Below are 16,943 nucleotides of genomic sequence, written 5' to 3'. Positions count from 1 at the left end.
GCTTACAAGCTTGCTTGCTTTCTTTTAAGGAAAATCGATTTAGTTTAATTACTTCTGTCTCGTTTTCAGAGACTGTCCTGCTGGTCTCCTTACTCAACCTCTACAGGATCCTATTTTTGAACATCAGGCTTCCTGCCAGACTTGACTTCAGCTGTAGCATGTTTGCTGCAGTTTTCTGGAAATACTTGTTAAAGAAGGACATGGGGTTTCCTGTAGATTAGTTCTGGATGAGAGCAGAAGGATTGTGCCACAAGCCCAGACTCTCCAGTCACCACTCCTTCCTGCTCTGCCTCTTCCTTAAGCCCCGGAAGCCGGGGCTGGAGCTCTGCCGTGGTCTGTGGGTTTTGCTGTCCCTTTCTTGACAGACTCATTAACCAGAGACCGAAGCATCTGGCTTACCAGAAGACCGGACCGTGGAAAAATAAAAATGCCTCTTTATTTTCAGACTGGAGGAAGGCGTACGCTACTGGTTGGAAGGCAGGGGTGTCTGTGACTTGAGGGAATTTCTGTAAGACCTTCTGGGGTCTCCAGTGATTGTTGTTTATGCGGCCCTATTACACTTGTGTTGCAAGACTTCCAGAGAAGCCTCTGGAAGGCAGCAGAGAGACCAGAATCAACATAGAGACCAGAATCAACATTGTGCCAGAAGACCAAGAATCAACACAGGAAGCCACGTGTCCCCTTCCCTTCACTGGTCACTCTCCCCAAAAGAAACTCAAGATCAAAATTCAAATGTGCAATTAAAAAGATTCTTCCCGAATGCCATGCTCTATTATTTGATGTTTTGTTCAGTGGGATCTGTGTACCTCATTTTGTTTACATCGATGTAAAGCACAATTACCGTTGTCCCAAGTACAGATTAACCTTTCAATCAGTCAGCAAATATATACCATATCCCTGCCCACCCCACCCCAGAATCAAAGAAGAAAATATCAGAAAATTAGAGAAGCAGAGAAAATCCTCAACACTTGAACATCCTATAAGGAAAAAGAGATGTTATTTATTAAATCACATGTTTTTAGATTGTTGAAAGTTACATAGTAATCTGGAACTGATGTGAAAAGTAGAGAGCCAAACAATACAGTTATCTTGTCTCTGTGAAATATGAGGCAATAAAGGTATCATGCACAATGAATGACTCATGGGCCAATATGCAAATAAAATTGTGAAAGAGTCTAACTAAAGGTTACAATAATTTTACAAGAACTTTGGCAGTAAATTTGGGATTGAGGGACACACTGCTTTTTAAAGTTTCTCTCATGTACTGTTGATAACACCTCTGCTTGTCTTAACGCCAATCACTACGCTGGGTATCATGGGACAGTGGTTACCAGCCCTGTGTCAGAGTCAGAATCTACAATTTGTGGGGCGCCTAGGTGGCTCAGTGGGTTAAAGCGTCTGCCTTCGTTCGGCTCAGGTCATGATCCCAGAGTCCTGGGATCGAGCCCCGCCTCGGGCTCTCAGCTCAGCGGGGAACCTGGTTTCCTTCCTCTCTCTCTGCCTGCCTCTCTGCCTACTTGTGATCTCTCTCTGTCAAATAAATAAATAAAATCTTAAAAAAAAAAAAAAGAATCTACAATTTGTGAAAGCTACCCAGGGAATTCTGACGGTTGTCCGCTTCTGTGGCTCTCACAGATACAGAAGAGTAAGACACTGTTGAGCTCTTGAACAGTTTATAATCTAGTCGGGAAACAATAGTTACCCACACAAATAGAGGGCATTTGATATGAGTATCATATGTGAATATCGTGGTAGTTCATTAAATGGAAAAGGCCAGTTTGAGTCCAGAATTAAGGAGAGAGAGAGGACTCTGAACAGACACTGTTCAGCAACAAGGGAGGGCTGGGCATTCTAAGCGGACAGGGTATATCAGCAAAGGAGCAGGAAGCCAGGAGGAGGAGTGAAGTGCGGAGGAGGAGTGAAGTATGGAGGAGCCCGACATCATGGAGACCTCATGTGAGGTGCCAGGTTACAATGTAGCAGATCTATTGAGACAAACTGTGTTAGGACAGAAGCTGGGAGCATGCCTGGGTGGCTCAGCCCATAAAGCATCTGTTTACTGCTCAGGTCATGATCCCAGGGTCCTGGGGTTGAGTCCCTTATCAGGCTCCTTGCTCAGCGGGGAGCCTGCTTCTCCCTCTGCTAGTTTCTCACTCTCTCTGGCAAATAAATAAATTTTAAAAAAATTTTTTTAAGACAAACTTGGAGGAGTGCAGATTGAAGGAGTCTCAGACAGTTATAATAATGCTCAGGTTTCTCAGGTTTTCTATTAATAGCAAAATAAGATCTGATTTTTTAATTATTATCTTATGGTAGTCACCATACAGGGCACCATTAGTTTTTGATGTAGCGTTCCATGATTCACTGTTTTTGTGAAACACCCAGTGCTCCGTGCAATACGTGCCCTCCTTAATATCCATCACTGGGCCAGGCCATCCCCCTCCCCCCTCCCCTCTAAAACCCTCAGTTTGTTTCTTGGAGTCCGCAGTCTCTCACGGTTCATCTCCCCCTCCGATCCCCCCCACTTCATTTTTCCCTGCCTTTTAATGTCCACAAATAGGTGAAACCATATGACAATTGCCTTTCTCCACTTGACTTATTTCACTCAGCATAATTTCCTACAGTTCCGTCCAGGTTGATGCAAAAGTTGGGTGTTCACCCTTGCTGACGGCTGCGTGATATTCCATTGTGTATGCAGGGACCACATCTTCTTTATCCATTCGTCCGTTGAAGGGCATCTGGGCTCCTTCCACGTTTGGCGACCGTGGCCGTTGCTGCTATGAACACTGGGGCACAGGTGGCCCTTCTGTTCACGACATCTGTATCTTCGGGGTAAAAACCCAGTAGCGCCATTGCTTAAGGCAGTGTGAAACAGCCAGATCCTCAAGAAACCCAAGGGGCCCCTGCGGCAGGAAACCCCAGTCCCAGGGACACAGGTGTGCTCCACGACGGGCTGCCCGGAGTCGGAGCCCTCGCGTCCCAGCAGGTGTCTCTGCAGATTACCGGCCTCGCGCCGGCCGCGGGACTGAGCTCGAAAGACGCCGCGGCCCTGCCCTGCCCACGCCGCGCAGCCAGTAAGTGGGACCGAGTCGGCTCTGCCCTCCGCGGCCGCGGCCGAACTGCGCAGGGGTGGGAACCGGCGAGCGGTCCGGGCCCACAGACCCGCTCCGGGCCGCTCGGGCCCGTGTACTCACGCCCCCGCGTCCTCACCGACAGGACGGCGGTTCGGTGCCCCTAACGCGGCGCTACCCTTCCCCCAGACCCCAGGGAAACTGAGGCAGAGGGCGTGGGCTGAGCGTCGGGCAAACGTCGTCTTGCCCCTGGGGGTTCGCGGCGGTGGTGAGGGAGGGGCCGCCGCCCTGGGGCGCCCGCAGGTGCCGGCGCGGGCTCGGTTCTGCCTGCGCCTCGCGGGGCCGCGGGGCCGGCGGGCTCTGCGCTGTCGCCACCTGCTCCCGCCGTCGGCTCCGCCCCGAGCCTCGCGTCCCGGGGGCGCCGCGCCTGGCCAAGCCCGCGCCTGGGAGGGCGCTCGCCCGGAGGACCGCCCCGCGGCCGCAGCCCCGGCCCGCGCCGGCCGACGGCGGGAGGACACCGCCTCCCGCAGCCGCCCGGAGTGCACGCGCGCCCGGCCGCGTCCCGGAGCAGGACAGCCATGGCCCCGCGCGGCCCGCGCCTCGGCGTCCTGGGCGTCCTGGCGGTCCTGGGCGCCTGCTGCGGGGCGGCGGCCGCGCGGCTGCGGCAGTTCTACGTGGCGGCCCAGGGCGTGGACTGGAGCTACCGGCCCGAGAGCCCCGGGCCCAGGTGAGGCGCGGGCGGGCTGCGGGGAGGGACGGCGGCCGCGCGCGGGGACGTGCCTCCCGCAGCTCCACCGCTAACAAACAAACAAACAAACAAACAAACAAACAAAAACAGAAAACCCCAACAACTTATTGCTCATTTTTAACCAAAATCGCTATTTTGCTTCTGACCGTAGAGTGCCCCGGAGGCTCCGCGCGGTCGTCTGCGCGCGCGGCTGGAAGGGTTGGTTGATGGGGTTTGTTGCTGGGCTCGTGGGCTTCATCTGCGCGTTGGTTCGGAAGCTCCAGGCACGACCCCCTCGCGAGCCCAGCCCCTGCAGAGCCCCTTCCCGGGTCCGAGGCGCCCGGGACTTTACGGACGCCCGGGCCGGAGCAGTCACCGGGTCCCCGCAGCCTCCGACCGCTGGAGACGCGCGCACCGTCCGCGGTCCAGTGGGCTGTTCATGGCACTGGCCGAGCAGCCGTGGTTTCCAGCGCCCACCGGGCCACAGACATGCCGAGTTTCTGGTTTTTCACCTTTTCTTCCACTTCGTGGGACTCTTCGCTTTTGTCACTTCTTAGCCCCTGGGATCCGGTCTGCCCTGGCCAGTGTGGAAGGTCGCGGTGTAAGGAAACGGTGGCTTAAGTAACAAAACTCTATTTCTGAACTACAAATTGTTTTTCCTAATTGAAAGGCTAAAAACAAGACTTCCCAGAAATTAAACAAATTGGAGGACCGACTCACTATTTCCATTTGGTTATATTTTTATATTTTTTATTAGTAAACCTCTCAGTGTGACTCAGTTTTTTGTTTTGTTTTTTTTTTGTTTTGTTTTTTTTTTAACTAAAACATCACCATTTAAATGATTGTGAAAGACAAGTTCCTCTTTTAGGATTACAAAACCAGAGCAATCTCCTAAGAAATAATGTAATATTTTAAGAGTCTGGTAGAGCATAACATGAAACCCCTTAAAGAATTACTTTGTAACTGTGTTCTTTTGGACAGTATTACATATTACCTGGGTCTTGTAACAATAAGAAATCTTTTTAAAAATTTTTTTAAAGATTTATTTATTTACTGGAGATAGAGAGAGAGGCATAGAGAACACAGGAGGGGGAGCAGCAGAAGGAGACAGAGAAGCAGGTCTCCCCTGAGTAGGGAGCTGATGTGAGACTCGATCCCAGGACCCTGGGGTCATACATGACCTGAGCTGAAGGCAGACACTTAATCCACTGAACCACTGAGTTGCCCCCAAGAAATGCTTTAAAAAAAATCATTTTAGGGCGCCTGCGTGGCTCAGTGGGTTAAAGCCTCTGCCTTCGGCTTGGGTAATGATTCCGGAGTCCTGGGATCAAGCCCAGCATCAGGCTCTCTGCTTTGCAGGGAACCTGTTTCCTCCTCTCTCTGCCTGCCTTTCTGCCTACTTGGTGATCTCTGTCAAATAAATAAATAAAATATTTTTAAAAATCATTTTAAATATTGTCTTTTGAGTTGGTGATCTAGATCATACCCATACCCTTACAGAACTGCCAAAACCCCAAAGAAAATCATAGGCTTTCCAACATTAATTTCTCTTGCTCATGGCCAGACATTATCATGCTGGCTTTCTTTGCTGGGATATTCCGTGCTTATGCTTGGGAGTTTGTCCTTTCTTCTGTAGTTAGCTCTGAAAAATAACAAGCAGAATATTGGAAGCAGAACTACATAGAGAAAAAGCCTGACTTACACAGGAGCACTCCAAAGGGAACCATGACTGTTGATCTGATCCCCTCGATCTATGGTTGAGTTTCCAGAATTCTGGTAAGAGTCATACTTCTGGTGTCAGTTTTTGAGCCAAAACCATACAGTGACAACCTAGACCAACTGTCAAGATTTTTGAACTTCGAATCATGTCATTTTCCCCTGGTACTTTCTCATGAAAAAATCTAACCTGTACATCCAGCTGCTTAAACTAAGAACTTGTACTAAGTGTCCCACACCTACAGCGGAATGATCCTTTCTGTAAGGAGATCAACATAACCACCTGTTTTTTTGCCAAAGTGAATTTCAGCACAAAGCAAAGATCTTTCCTCTTACTTCATCTAATATTAGCAGAAGAATACTTTTAGAGGTGGGATATATCTATTATTCTTGTCTGATGTCTTAAGTAAATGTTTTTGGAAACTTCCCTAAGGAAACTTGTTCAGTCACTTACAGGTATGTGGTAACAGATATTGAAGTAAAAACATATATATTGGGCTGCCTGGGTGGCTCAGTGGGTTAAAGCCTCTGCCTTCAGCTCAGGTCGTGATCTCAGGGTCCTGGGATCCAGCCCCACATCGGGCTCTCTGTTCAGCGGGGAACCTGCTTCCCCCTCTCTCTCTGCCTGCCTCTCTGCCTACTTGTGACCTCTGACAAATAAATAAAATCATAAATATATATATATTTTTTTTCTTTTTCCTCTAGAGTTCAATAGTCCCACTCTTACTGCCTCCCTTTCTGTGAATTCTTTACCATGAATACAATGGTTTTACCTCTTTGAGTCTTGGCTTTGCCATTTATCCATTGTTTCTCCTCTGGACAAGAGACTTACATTTCCCAAGACTTGCCTTTTTCATTTGGTTTGTTTGTTTTTAGTAGGAGTGCCCAGGGCTTTAACTCCATTAGTCATCTCCAACTTCTCAACTAGAAACAGGGTTCACCAAAACAATGATTCTTTATAATGTTCCCCAGTAATTTAAATCTGTATATGACTCATCATTAAAAATATAGCCCATGTATTTATTCATAAAAGATTTGGTTATATCTTTAGTCATTTAAAATCTAAGCATAAAGTTTGGGTTCACACAATGATCTTAGGTTCTTTTCTTAGAAAATGGATTCTGAGTAAGGATTAGTTAAGGCAGACTAAGTTGGGATAGAATGGTTGCCACAACAAAATATTCCTAAAGAGATCAATAATTATTTTATTAACCCCATGTATTATTCATATTTTCAAAACCTTGAGTTTCTGAAATGCAATTAAAATACTATTTTTCCTACTGCGTATCTGAGGACATGAGAAATCCATTTGTTTTGTGATGTGAGATGTAGATGTATATGGCTCTCAAATTAATTTCTGTATTTGATTTCTAGTTCGAATCCTTTCTTTAAGAAAATTGTCTACAGAGAGTATGAACCACATTTTCTGAAAGAAAAACCACGATCCAAAACTTCAGGTAAGCTGGAAGTACATTCTTCAGTTTTAAAGATGAATCTCTGAAAATTTGCTATCCCTGGTTATCTAAAGTATCTGTTTGGTGACATTTTTTAGAAATAAGTGCTTTTGTTGTTTTTAAGCAGTCCGGGCTGTCTAAGTTGTGGGGGTAAGTGAAAAATGAAGATGTGGAGCCCGGAATTCACATTTTTGAGAATTTCAAAACAGTGGCAGCAAAGCATGAAGCCAGAGGTCCCTTCTTGCCTGAGGGGCTGTGCTCACGAAGCCGGCTGTTTTTAACACTGATCAGAAAGCTAAATAAAGCGTTTAAGAGTTTGAATTTTATTCACTTATTGAACAAAGTACTCTTGAGCACTGGCTACAGGCTGGGCATTGAAGAGGCACTACGGACGCCCCAGTTGGCAAGGCAGAACCACATCCTGCCTTCCTGGAGCTGACGGTCTAGTTCATGGAGCGCAGCTGAACCCTGGCAAGTGTCGTTGCTTCTGGCCGGCTCCCTACACTCATTCAGAGGAATCATACATGGCTGGTTCTCTTGCTTCGGTTTTTCCCATCTCTTCTCCTGTTTTTTTTTCTTTTTTTTAAGATTTTATTTATTCACTTGACAGAGAGAGAGGGGGCGGGAACACAAGCAGGGGGAGTGGGAGAGGGAGAAGCAGGCTCCCTGCTGAGCAGGGAGCCCACGCTGGACTCAATCCCAGGACCCTGGGATCATGACCTGAGCCGCAGGTGGACGCTCAATGACTGAGCCACCCAGGCGCCCCTCTTCCCCTTTTTTATTTAGTGTGAGGTATACAACAGCTGTTTTTTTCAAAGAAAAATCTCTTTTTTTTCCTCTTTTTTTTTTTTTTTTTTTTTTTTTTTTTTTCCTGAAGTTTGTGTTTGTTTATTTGAGGAACAGAGAGAGAGCATGAGCGGGGGAGGGCGAGGGAAGAGAGCAGAGGGAGCAGGAGACGCAGACTCCCTGCTGAACCCAAAGCCTCCTTGAGCCTGAGATAGATCATGACTGAACTCAGGTCAGACCCTTACCAGATGGATCCGCCCCAATACCCCTTTCCTGATCTCCCCTTTAATCAAAGAAAGTGGGTTAAATGGGTTTTGGGGTTCTTGAGTATGATACCATATTTCCCAGGAATGGTAGAGGCCATAAAGAGAGAACTTCCTCCCTTGGGTCGCCTGGTCAGTAATTCACTCGTCCTTCCGTACTAACCAAGTGAAGACTGGTCAGCTTCCCCGGACTCATCCTTCTACCTCTCTGTGCAAACTGTTTAGTTCTGCTTCCTCTGATCTCCCTTTGTCCTCAGTCTTCCTTGGCTAGAACCTTCCTTTCAGCCAAAACTCAACAACAGTAAAACAAAACGCAACTATGTTCAGGCCCACCCCTTCCTAGAACAAATCTCCCCTCGACTGCCTGCCTTTCCTTCAGGGCCATTTCCCCACATGAGCCCTCCGCTCCTTTCTCTGTAATACTGTTTCCTCCCTGACCCTCTGTAATATAAGTCCGCTAAAATGACTCTCAGAAAATAGCACCCATGACTCTGAGATGCCAGAACCAATGGTTTCTTTCCAGTTCTTTTCCCACTCGACGTTAGGAGGATGCTTAGTGACCCCCTTGAAGCTGTTCCCTGCTTTCCAAAACCAGCGCCACTTCCCTTGGTGAATGGAGGTGAAGGAGGAACTTAGAGAAAACGGTTCCCCGAAACTTGGCTCCTCATGTGAGGAGAGACAGGGAGGTTCTGGAAGGGAAGGAGGGGCGTCAGTATATTTTGGACTTTTACAAACAAGAATACAGTGACTTGATGTATCCCGTAGAAAAGGGGAGGGTAATCACATCGGAGGGAGAGTCCTGGCCGGAGCCAGACTCAGAAGAAGTAGGACATGATGCGACGCAAGAGTTGGAGGGACTCAGCTTGAGGAAGAAGAGCGGTCACCTTCAGGGAGAACAGCAAGGCAACAGACAGTAAGGTCACCACGAAAACCCAGTTGGTCACTGTGGGCGGGAAGTTGAAGGATCTCCTGTCCTCTGTCAGAGTCTCTTCGTGCTCAGAGCTCTGGTTCCAAGCTTAGTACGGACAGCCGATGCTGAAGAAATATTTAACTAAATTAAACTATAGTTGTGCAACGGGAAAACAAGCTGGGAAACACACTCACGAGGCCTGGAAAAAAGAGGAATCGGACAGGTGTTTGGAGCCTTTCCTCTGTGGCTTTTGCCAAGTTAACGGAATTTGAATGTCTGGGCCATGTAAGCCACTGTGCCGAGAACTGTGTTAGAAAGGCCAGGGCCAGGCTGGGGACTATCTTCTGGGCAGGAGGGAGTCATTGATAGTTTTTGGAGAGGAGAGTACGTGATCAGAACCCTTTGCCTGGGTGGTTCAGTAGGTGAAGCGGCCGCCTCCGGCTCAGGTCATGGTCCCGGGGTCCTGGGATCCCCCTGCTGAGCAGGGAGCCTGCTTCTCCCTCTCCCTCTGCCTGCTGCTCCCCAGGCTTATGCTCTCTACCAAATAAATTAGTAAAATCTTTTTTTTAAAAATCCTTTGAGATTATTAGCTTTTGTAGAAATTTCCTGATTCAACCTCATTAATTACAAGTAGACCTTGATCATTAATTTACGTTTAAACCCTGTGCACTTAAAACTTCACCTCTCTACCGACCCCTGTGTATCTCATATCACATTTGTTTTCCGAGAACTCTGAGGCATTTTAACACCATTTTAAAGCAGCTTCTTCCTGAACTCGTAAAGTTACTTAACTATGAATCCTTGAAAGGCAAGGGTAGTATTTTGTTCATCTTGATGTCTGTCTGTAGCTGATGCAGTGCGGCAAGTCCGGGGTGAGCCCTGTGAAGCTCCGGGTTCAGACACGGCCACCAACTCTGTGACCTGCCCCATTCCCAGCCTGGTTCTGGGTCACTGGCACCTTTCCCCGTTTCCGGCTCTTGGCGGGTGTGATTCCAGCTGAGCCTTGTGCGAATGAGTCAAGTGACACTTCTACAGCCTGAGCCCAGAAGTCACTGTAATTGTGGGTGGGGGCGAGGCCATAGGACTGGGGGTCCGGAGGGGTCCCTGCATCGAGGTTTGCAGCCATGTGGACAAGTGCAGGGACTGGGCTCATTTTTGGGAATCCAGGCTGGGGCTTTGAAATGGCGAGTGTCAACTCTGAGTGTTTTCAAGGAAGGGTATGAAACGTTTGCCCCTGAAGGGGTTCTGAACTAGTACAACACTGGGCTTCCCTGTTTTCTGTAACTCATATGCACCCGAGCGCAGGGGATAGGATTAGCTGACTTTATGTTGTCCTTTTCAACTCCAAAGCCGCATGAAATTGGGTACACTCTGTGCTACCTTCCTGGGACCACAAGGTAGGTGGCCCCTTCCCCCACATCACTGCTGGGACCCAGGCCATCGGGCTGATGGAGGAGCTAACCAGCAGCTCAGGCAACACTCATGTGTTTGTCCACATGAGGGAAGGTATTTGGTTTGCATTTATGAAAACATCCCTTTGTTTTGCCTTAATTCCAAGGAAGCAGAAAGGGAGGCAAATAAATACTCCAGACCATTCATTGCAGCAAGAGGTCTTATTAGGTTAAATAACTGAGGAGACTTATCCCAGGCACGGGCATTTGTAGCCACGCAATGCCAGCAAACAAATCACCCAAGCAAGGTGCCATGGCAACAAATGCAGTGCATGCTGTGACCACGTGGCCAGCATCTTTTGGGCTCCTGGGCATCCCCAGCAGGTCGGAAGAGCCAGTGGGGGCTTCCATCAGGAGCTAGGATTGAGGGTAGCAGCCAGAAGAGAGAGCGAGCTCAGCTAGTCCTGCCGGTTGTGGTCAGGAGTCACAAATGGTGTAGACATTGGAACTATTTCAGGAGAGGGGGCGGTTCTGAACCTGCTCTGTGCAAGGTGGTAGAGAAAGCTTTGGTTCAAGAGTCCAGAGCCCTGAGTTCTAACCCCAGGGGCACCACCCAATGATTGACTGACCTTGAGCAAGCCATCCACCCACCCCCACATCCCAGGCTTTGTAAGTATCTCTAAATTGAAGATTGAACAGTGTGACCTCCACAGTCCTGTGCAGAGCGAACACAGAAGCAAACAACACGCTCCAGGCACAAGATCAGCATAAACTCCAGCAGCGAAGAGTTTGCTGAAAGCAGTAAGAAAACTGCAGGTAGAAAGATAGAAGTAGGGAAAGGGGGTTCAGTCTCAGAGATACTGTTTCCCCCACTGCCAATCGGTAACATATTGCCTCAAACTTCAGCTCAGAACTTCTAGCTCAGAACAATACAAATTTATTATCTTGCAGTTCTTTTTTTTTTTTTTTAAAGATTTTATTTATTAATTTGACAGAGAGAAATCACAAGTAGACAGAGAGGCAGCCAGAGAGAGAGAGAGGGAAGCAGGCTCTCTGCCGAGCAGAGAGCCCGATGCGGGACTCGATCCCAGGACTCTGAGATCATGACCTGAGCCGAAGGCAGCGGCTTAACCCACTGAGCCACCCAGGCGCCCCTTATCTTGCAGTTCTTGAGGTCAGAAGTCCAAAATAAGTTTCACTGGGTTAAAATCAAGGTGTTGGCAGAGCTCTCCCCCTCTGGGGGACAGTCCTCTCCTTGCCTTTTCCCGTTACTGGAGGCAGGCTGCACGTGCGAGTTTGTGGCCCCTTCCTCCAGTTCAGATCCGGCAGGGCTGTGAGCTCAGCTTTGCCTGCATCCTGTTTATAAGGATGCTGGATGACATTTCCCTTGGGATAATAATCTCGGAAACTCTACCATTTCAAACTTCTTTTAGTCACACCTGCAGAGCCCCATTGGCCACCCCGGGTAGTGTATTCACAGGTCCCAGGAGTAAAGATGCAGACATCTCTGCTGGGCCATTATTGTGCCTACCATATCTAGCAAACAAAACCTCCCACAGTGTCCTCATGTCAGAGAAGGTTACCTTCCTGCCCCCGCTCCCCAGCAAGAACATCACCAGCCATCCACAGCAGCTTGGTCTCCCTCCCCCTCCACCCATATGCCATCCATCAAGCCCTGACGTTTCATCTTCTAATAGCCCTCTCGCATGTTCTCATCATCACCTTACACTCTGTCACCACATCACCCACCTGGAGCCCTCTGTTCTCTCAGCATCCACTCTGAGTTCTCCCCAGCTCATCCTCCACCAGTGCCCCCAGAGATTTAAAACCCCAAATCTGGTCCATGTCTCACCCCTGCTTAAAACTCTTGATTGGCTCCCAGATACACTTAGAGGCAAAACTCAAAGATGTGGAAGGCTCTACATGATGGGGCTTCTGATCGTGCCTTCAGCCTCACGTTCTGCCTCTCTCTCTTACCTGTTGAACTTTACCTTCACTGTGGCCATCTGTCAGTTTTTGAATAGGCCAAGTTTTCTGGTGCCACGGGCCCTTTGCACATGCTCATCCTACTCCTTGAAATGTCCCTGCCCATGCCTTTGCCTCTTGGCCTTTGGACTTCAGTTGAAGCATTGCTTCCTCAAGGAAGCAGGTCCAACCCCGAGTTCCTCCCTTTCTCCAAGATTGGACACGATCCCTCTGTCAAATGCTCTTCAGTGTAAGCTGTGCTTTTGTATGATGGTTTGTTAAAATCTGTCCTTCCTACTTTTTTGCAAGCTCTGCAAAGGCCTCTATTTTAGTCAGCATTACAGTTCTGTAAGTGGGGGCCCGATTAACGTGACCATCAGCCCTGCAAACAAATGCTGGCTGAACTCCATGACTGCTGCCTCTTTCTCCTCGAGCTCCCGCCATCTCTGCTGGGGAGAAGCAAACCGCACAGGGTCTACAGGTGGCTGGGACGTGAGAGCAGTCAACTTTTCAAACATTTAATTTTGGGAAATTCTCATGTATGATTCTGCCGAAGCCCGACTCAAGTATCACCTCCTCCCTTAACCCCTCAGACAGAACTGGCCCTTCATCCTCTCTCCGTCTATAGCACTTTGCCCACATCTCAGCGGTGGCTCCTACCGTACGTTTGCCCCCAGACGAGCTTGCGAGCTCTTCGAGGACAGGGACAGGGTCTTATTTCTCCTCGTGGCTGCAGGACTCAGCACACTTGTCATGTAAGACTTGAGACGTCACTCTTGATATCTGCCCGTCTCAGCTGTCACCCCCGGTGTCCCACACTGAAGTAACTGGTCACGTAGTTTACCCCATTGCTCAGATAAAACACCGCAGGGTCACCCTTGGCTTCGTTCTCTCAGAGGCCACGTCAGCCAACCGGCAAATCCAGCCGGCTCTGCCTTCAGAATCCGGAACCAGCGTCTTCCCCCACCTACCGCGTGTGGCTTCTCTGTGTCACCTGCTGCCATTTCCGGGCCCATCACTGCACACTGTTCTCCACACTACAGCTGGGAGGTCCTTTTTTTCCCTCCAGAATGAACTTTTAAAACCATGTCTGTCTGCGGCACAAAACCCCAGCAATTTTCCATTTCGTTCAGAAGATAATCCAAATTCCTTACCAAAGCCCATGAAGCCCCACGTGACCTGCCCCTCCCTCATCTGCTCGCGCGCCACCTGCACTCTTCCTTTCTGTTCTTTGGACGCATCACTCCTGCCTCAGGGACTCTGAACTCACCTCAGGACCAGCGTACCCTGTGACTTTCCCCCTATCCTCACTTTATTGAGGTCTCTGAGGTTCCCCCGCTCAGGGAGATCTAATGGAGCCAGTCATCTTCCCTCAAATCACCATGCACAACCGAAAGTGAACACCATTCTTCTCTTGGCCAAAGACAGTAATCTGCAAGGAATGACAGGGGTCAGGATGGGGTAGACATGATCAGAACTATTCCTTCTCTCTCTTGACTTGCTTTGAGCCCACGCCAAACATTTCTACCTTCTTGTCCTGTCCTGACTGCATGCAATGTCGAGACAAGGGGCCGGCAAACCCTTCTAGATCGAAGACAAGCAGGCCAGCCTCAGGGCCGGGGGAGTGACAGCCATCTCTCATGCGGGTCTGTGTCTCTCCATGCTTAGCAGCTCTGTCTTTGGTATTCCTGAACGCAGATAGATTATAAATCCTTGTTTCTATAGGACTTCTTGGGCCTACCTTGTATGCTGAAGTTGGAGACATCATGAAAGTTCACTTTAAGAATAAGGCAGACAAGCCCATAAGCATCCATCCTCAAGGAATTAAATACAATAAATTCTCAGAAGGTAAGAGTAATTTAATACTCCTCTGGCAGTGGAAAACATACAACTCTAACACCGGTGTCAGACATTTAAAACCAGATTGTTAACCACATGTTAGAGAAATCTCCTTTCCTTCAAGGGGTGACTATGAAAGCTGTTGCCTTTGTAAGTCTTAGGGAGGAAAAGGAACAAAATCCGGAGCCGTCTGGACCTCAGGTGTTTACTAGGTTCTTGCTCTTTAACAGCTGGATGGGAAAATTGCCTAATCTTTCTGAATTCCAACATATGCACGTGTAAATGAGAACAGTAATACATGCACATTTCAAAGTGGGTTAAAGCAGGGGGCGTCCACAGACTTCTCTGTGGGAAGCCAGGTCCTAAGTATGTTGGTTTTGGGTTATCTCTTGTAACTGCTCAACTCTACCTTTCAACACAAACACCATCACAAACAATGTGCAAGTGAATGAGTGTGACTGTGTCCCAATAAAACTTTATTTACAAAAACAGACAGCTGGCTGGATGTAGCCCAAGAACCGTAGTTTGAAACAGTGGCATTGGACTAATGTGGCACGGGTGGCCTGACACAGAAAGCGCGCTTCATAAGTGGTATTTGGTGGTTGCGGTGGCGGTGGCGGTAGAAGTCTTAACACAATTTTAGATGAAGTGAAATGGTTAAGAACTTGCGCTTTGAAGGCAGACATACGTTCCCATTCCAGATGCATCACCTCTGGTTCTATGAGCGTTACCTCTCTGAGGATTAAAATGAGACTGTTCAGGTAGTGTCTGAAATGAGACTGTTCAGGTAGTGTCTGAAATAGGATTCCTGGAACATGGGAAGCCCTCAGTAAATCACGATGATGATGATGGCAGCGACAGCAAAGGTCACAAAGACGAAGGTGGTAGAAGTGACCACATCAGCCACGGGACAGTAAGTACTGTTGACGACCTTGCTCTGATTATTTCTATCACGATCATTCAGACCACAACAAGCACAGCAGACTTCTCTTAGGAGCTGATATCAGAAAATTGTAACCATATTGTACTAGGTATTAGTATAATAACACGTTTAAATACCTTCAGTCCTTTCATGACTCACAAATTTTCTTTCTCCCATATGTTCCAGCCGTCATACCTTTGAAGGGGGGCAATTAAGCAGGAAAGTGATTTACAGCGCAGGTTCTGGAAGTAGACTGCTTGGTGCAAATCTTGGCTTACACTTATTAGCTGTGTGGCTTTTGAGAAGTTGCCCAACCTCTCTGTGCCTCATCTCTCTCTCGTCTGTAAAATGAGACTAAGAATCGTACTACCTCATATAGGTTTGTTGTCATGAAATCTCTGGATAAGGCCTAGCATATAATGAACACTTGACAGATATTAGATGTGATAGTGAGGTTGATTTTTCAGTTAAAATGTATTCAAATTATGTTACATCTCAATTAAAATTTTTAAGTGTGTTCAGATAATTTCCTACTTATCTGGTAATTTGTGGATTACACAGTGTGTTTTACATTTATTATTTCTTGTGTAAATTAGTAGTTAAACTCATTCCAACTAACACATAAAGGACTGATAATAGGTTAATGAACTACCCTTTCCTGGAGTATTTGCATCAGCCCTTAATCTTTGGCTTGAGGAAGAGCAATGAGCATTAACTGAAACATCAGACATCTTTAAGGGCCAATTTGGCAAGACTCTGAATGAGGCAGAATGTGCAAGAGTCTGTCCTATATTCCTAAAATCATACAGTGGCATAACAAACAACCATTTAACCTACTTATGAGGCTTCCAGGCAACTACATTGAGAATTCAGCAATGTCATGCCAGAGGGAGGAACCCCCAAATGTCCCATCCAGGTTCCATTTCAAATGTGGGAGGAGGTAAGGTTCATGGACTTTGTATTCTAGCTGGGCTGTTTGCATAGGGAACGGACCTTGCAACATTATGCCCCTTTCTTTACTGTTTATTTGTTCCTGCACCCCCCCCCCTCCCAGCCAGTTGTCTATGAGCAGATGTTTAAGATGCTCCTGCCACTTCCACTGGTCACCTCACTATTGCCCCTAGTTGCCTAAATCCGAGAAAGGTAAATACAGATTGGTGGGGAAAGTGAAATTTTTATTTTGGAAACGAGAGGCAAACTCAATCTATTTAAGATTGAGTGCCTTGTGTGGAAAAAGACAAGGCTTCTGTTCATTTTATTTTGCCCTCTGCTTTAAAATAAAACATCTTCTTCTTGCCTGACACTCATCCTGGCCCACAGCCGTCCTCCAGGGCTTGAACTATCTGGGGCAGTGTGGGAAATCAATGAAGCACACACTGGGCCAGTGAGAGCCCAGACTCCTTTTTTGCAGACGTAGAAGTGGATGGTGGGAGATTGAGACGGTATAATAGGCCTAAGGCAGGACTCAGTCCTTGCCCCTGGGGCTACTTGATCTGACGAGTCAATGATCCAACCTTGACCACAATCCTACTTTTCTGGGAATTAGTCCTTGAGCTCCAGCAAGCATTTGGAGACCTGTTTTCATCAGTTAGAAGGAAAGGACAGCCTTGGAAAGAATGCTGGCTTCAGAGCCAGAATGACCTGGCTTTTAAATTTGGGCAATTTGGGGCAACCTTCTTTACCACTAACCTTTACTTTTACATCTGTGACACGGGCATAGCGATTCCTCCCCTTGAAGGTTATGGCCGGGACCAGTCGTAGTATGTGTCAAGTTCTGGGCCCATGGTTGATGCATGACGATGTTACCTGTTGTTGGTTATTTCGTGGCTCGTCATTGTGACTGCATTAAGATTTGTTTTCAGTCGCTTAGATTAAAGGAAGTCCCTGGCCTTGGATAGT

The 16,943-nt window shown here is 47.8% G+C and overlaps 2 protein-coding genes across 3 annotated transcripts in view; both read left to right on the top strand.

Annotated features, from left to right (window-relative positions):
* SELP (selectin P) overlaps window positions 1-760 on the top strand; it is a 42,631-nt gene extending 41,871 nt beyond the window's left edge. For both annotated transcript variants that reach the window (XM_059412410.1, XM_059412409.1), the window contains exon 18: window positions 70-760. The gene's annotated coding sequence lies outside the window, so the exon portion shown is untranslated. The remainder of the gene's footprint in view (window positions 1-69) is intronic.
* A 2,918-nt stretch (window positions 761-3,678) lies between these two features.
* F5 (coagulation factor V) overlaps window positions 3,679-16,943 on the top strand; it is a 68,949-nt gene continuing 55,684 nt past the window's right edge. The window contains exons 1-3 of the mRNA XM_059412408.1: window positions 3,679-3,798; window positions 6,889-6,971; window positions 14,009-14,131. Of these exons, the coding sequence (XP_059268391.1) occupies window positions 14,050-14,131 (82 nt within the window). The 5' untranslated portion in view covers window positions 3,679-3,798; window positions 6,889-6,971; window positions 14,009-14,049. The remainder of the gene's footprint in view (window positions 3,799-6,888; window positions 6,972-14,008; window positions 14,132-16,943) is intronic.

Source organism: Mustela nigripes, chromosome 10 (genome assembly GCF_022355385.1).
Source record: "Mustela nigripes isolate SB6536 chromosome 10, MUSNIG.SB6536, whole genome shotgun sequence".
Taxonomy (NCBI): Eukaryota; Metazoa; Chordata; class Mammalia; order Carnivora; family Mustelidae; genus Mustela; species Mustela nigripes.
This window is presented reverse-complemented; position numbering and strand designations above follow the sequence as displayed.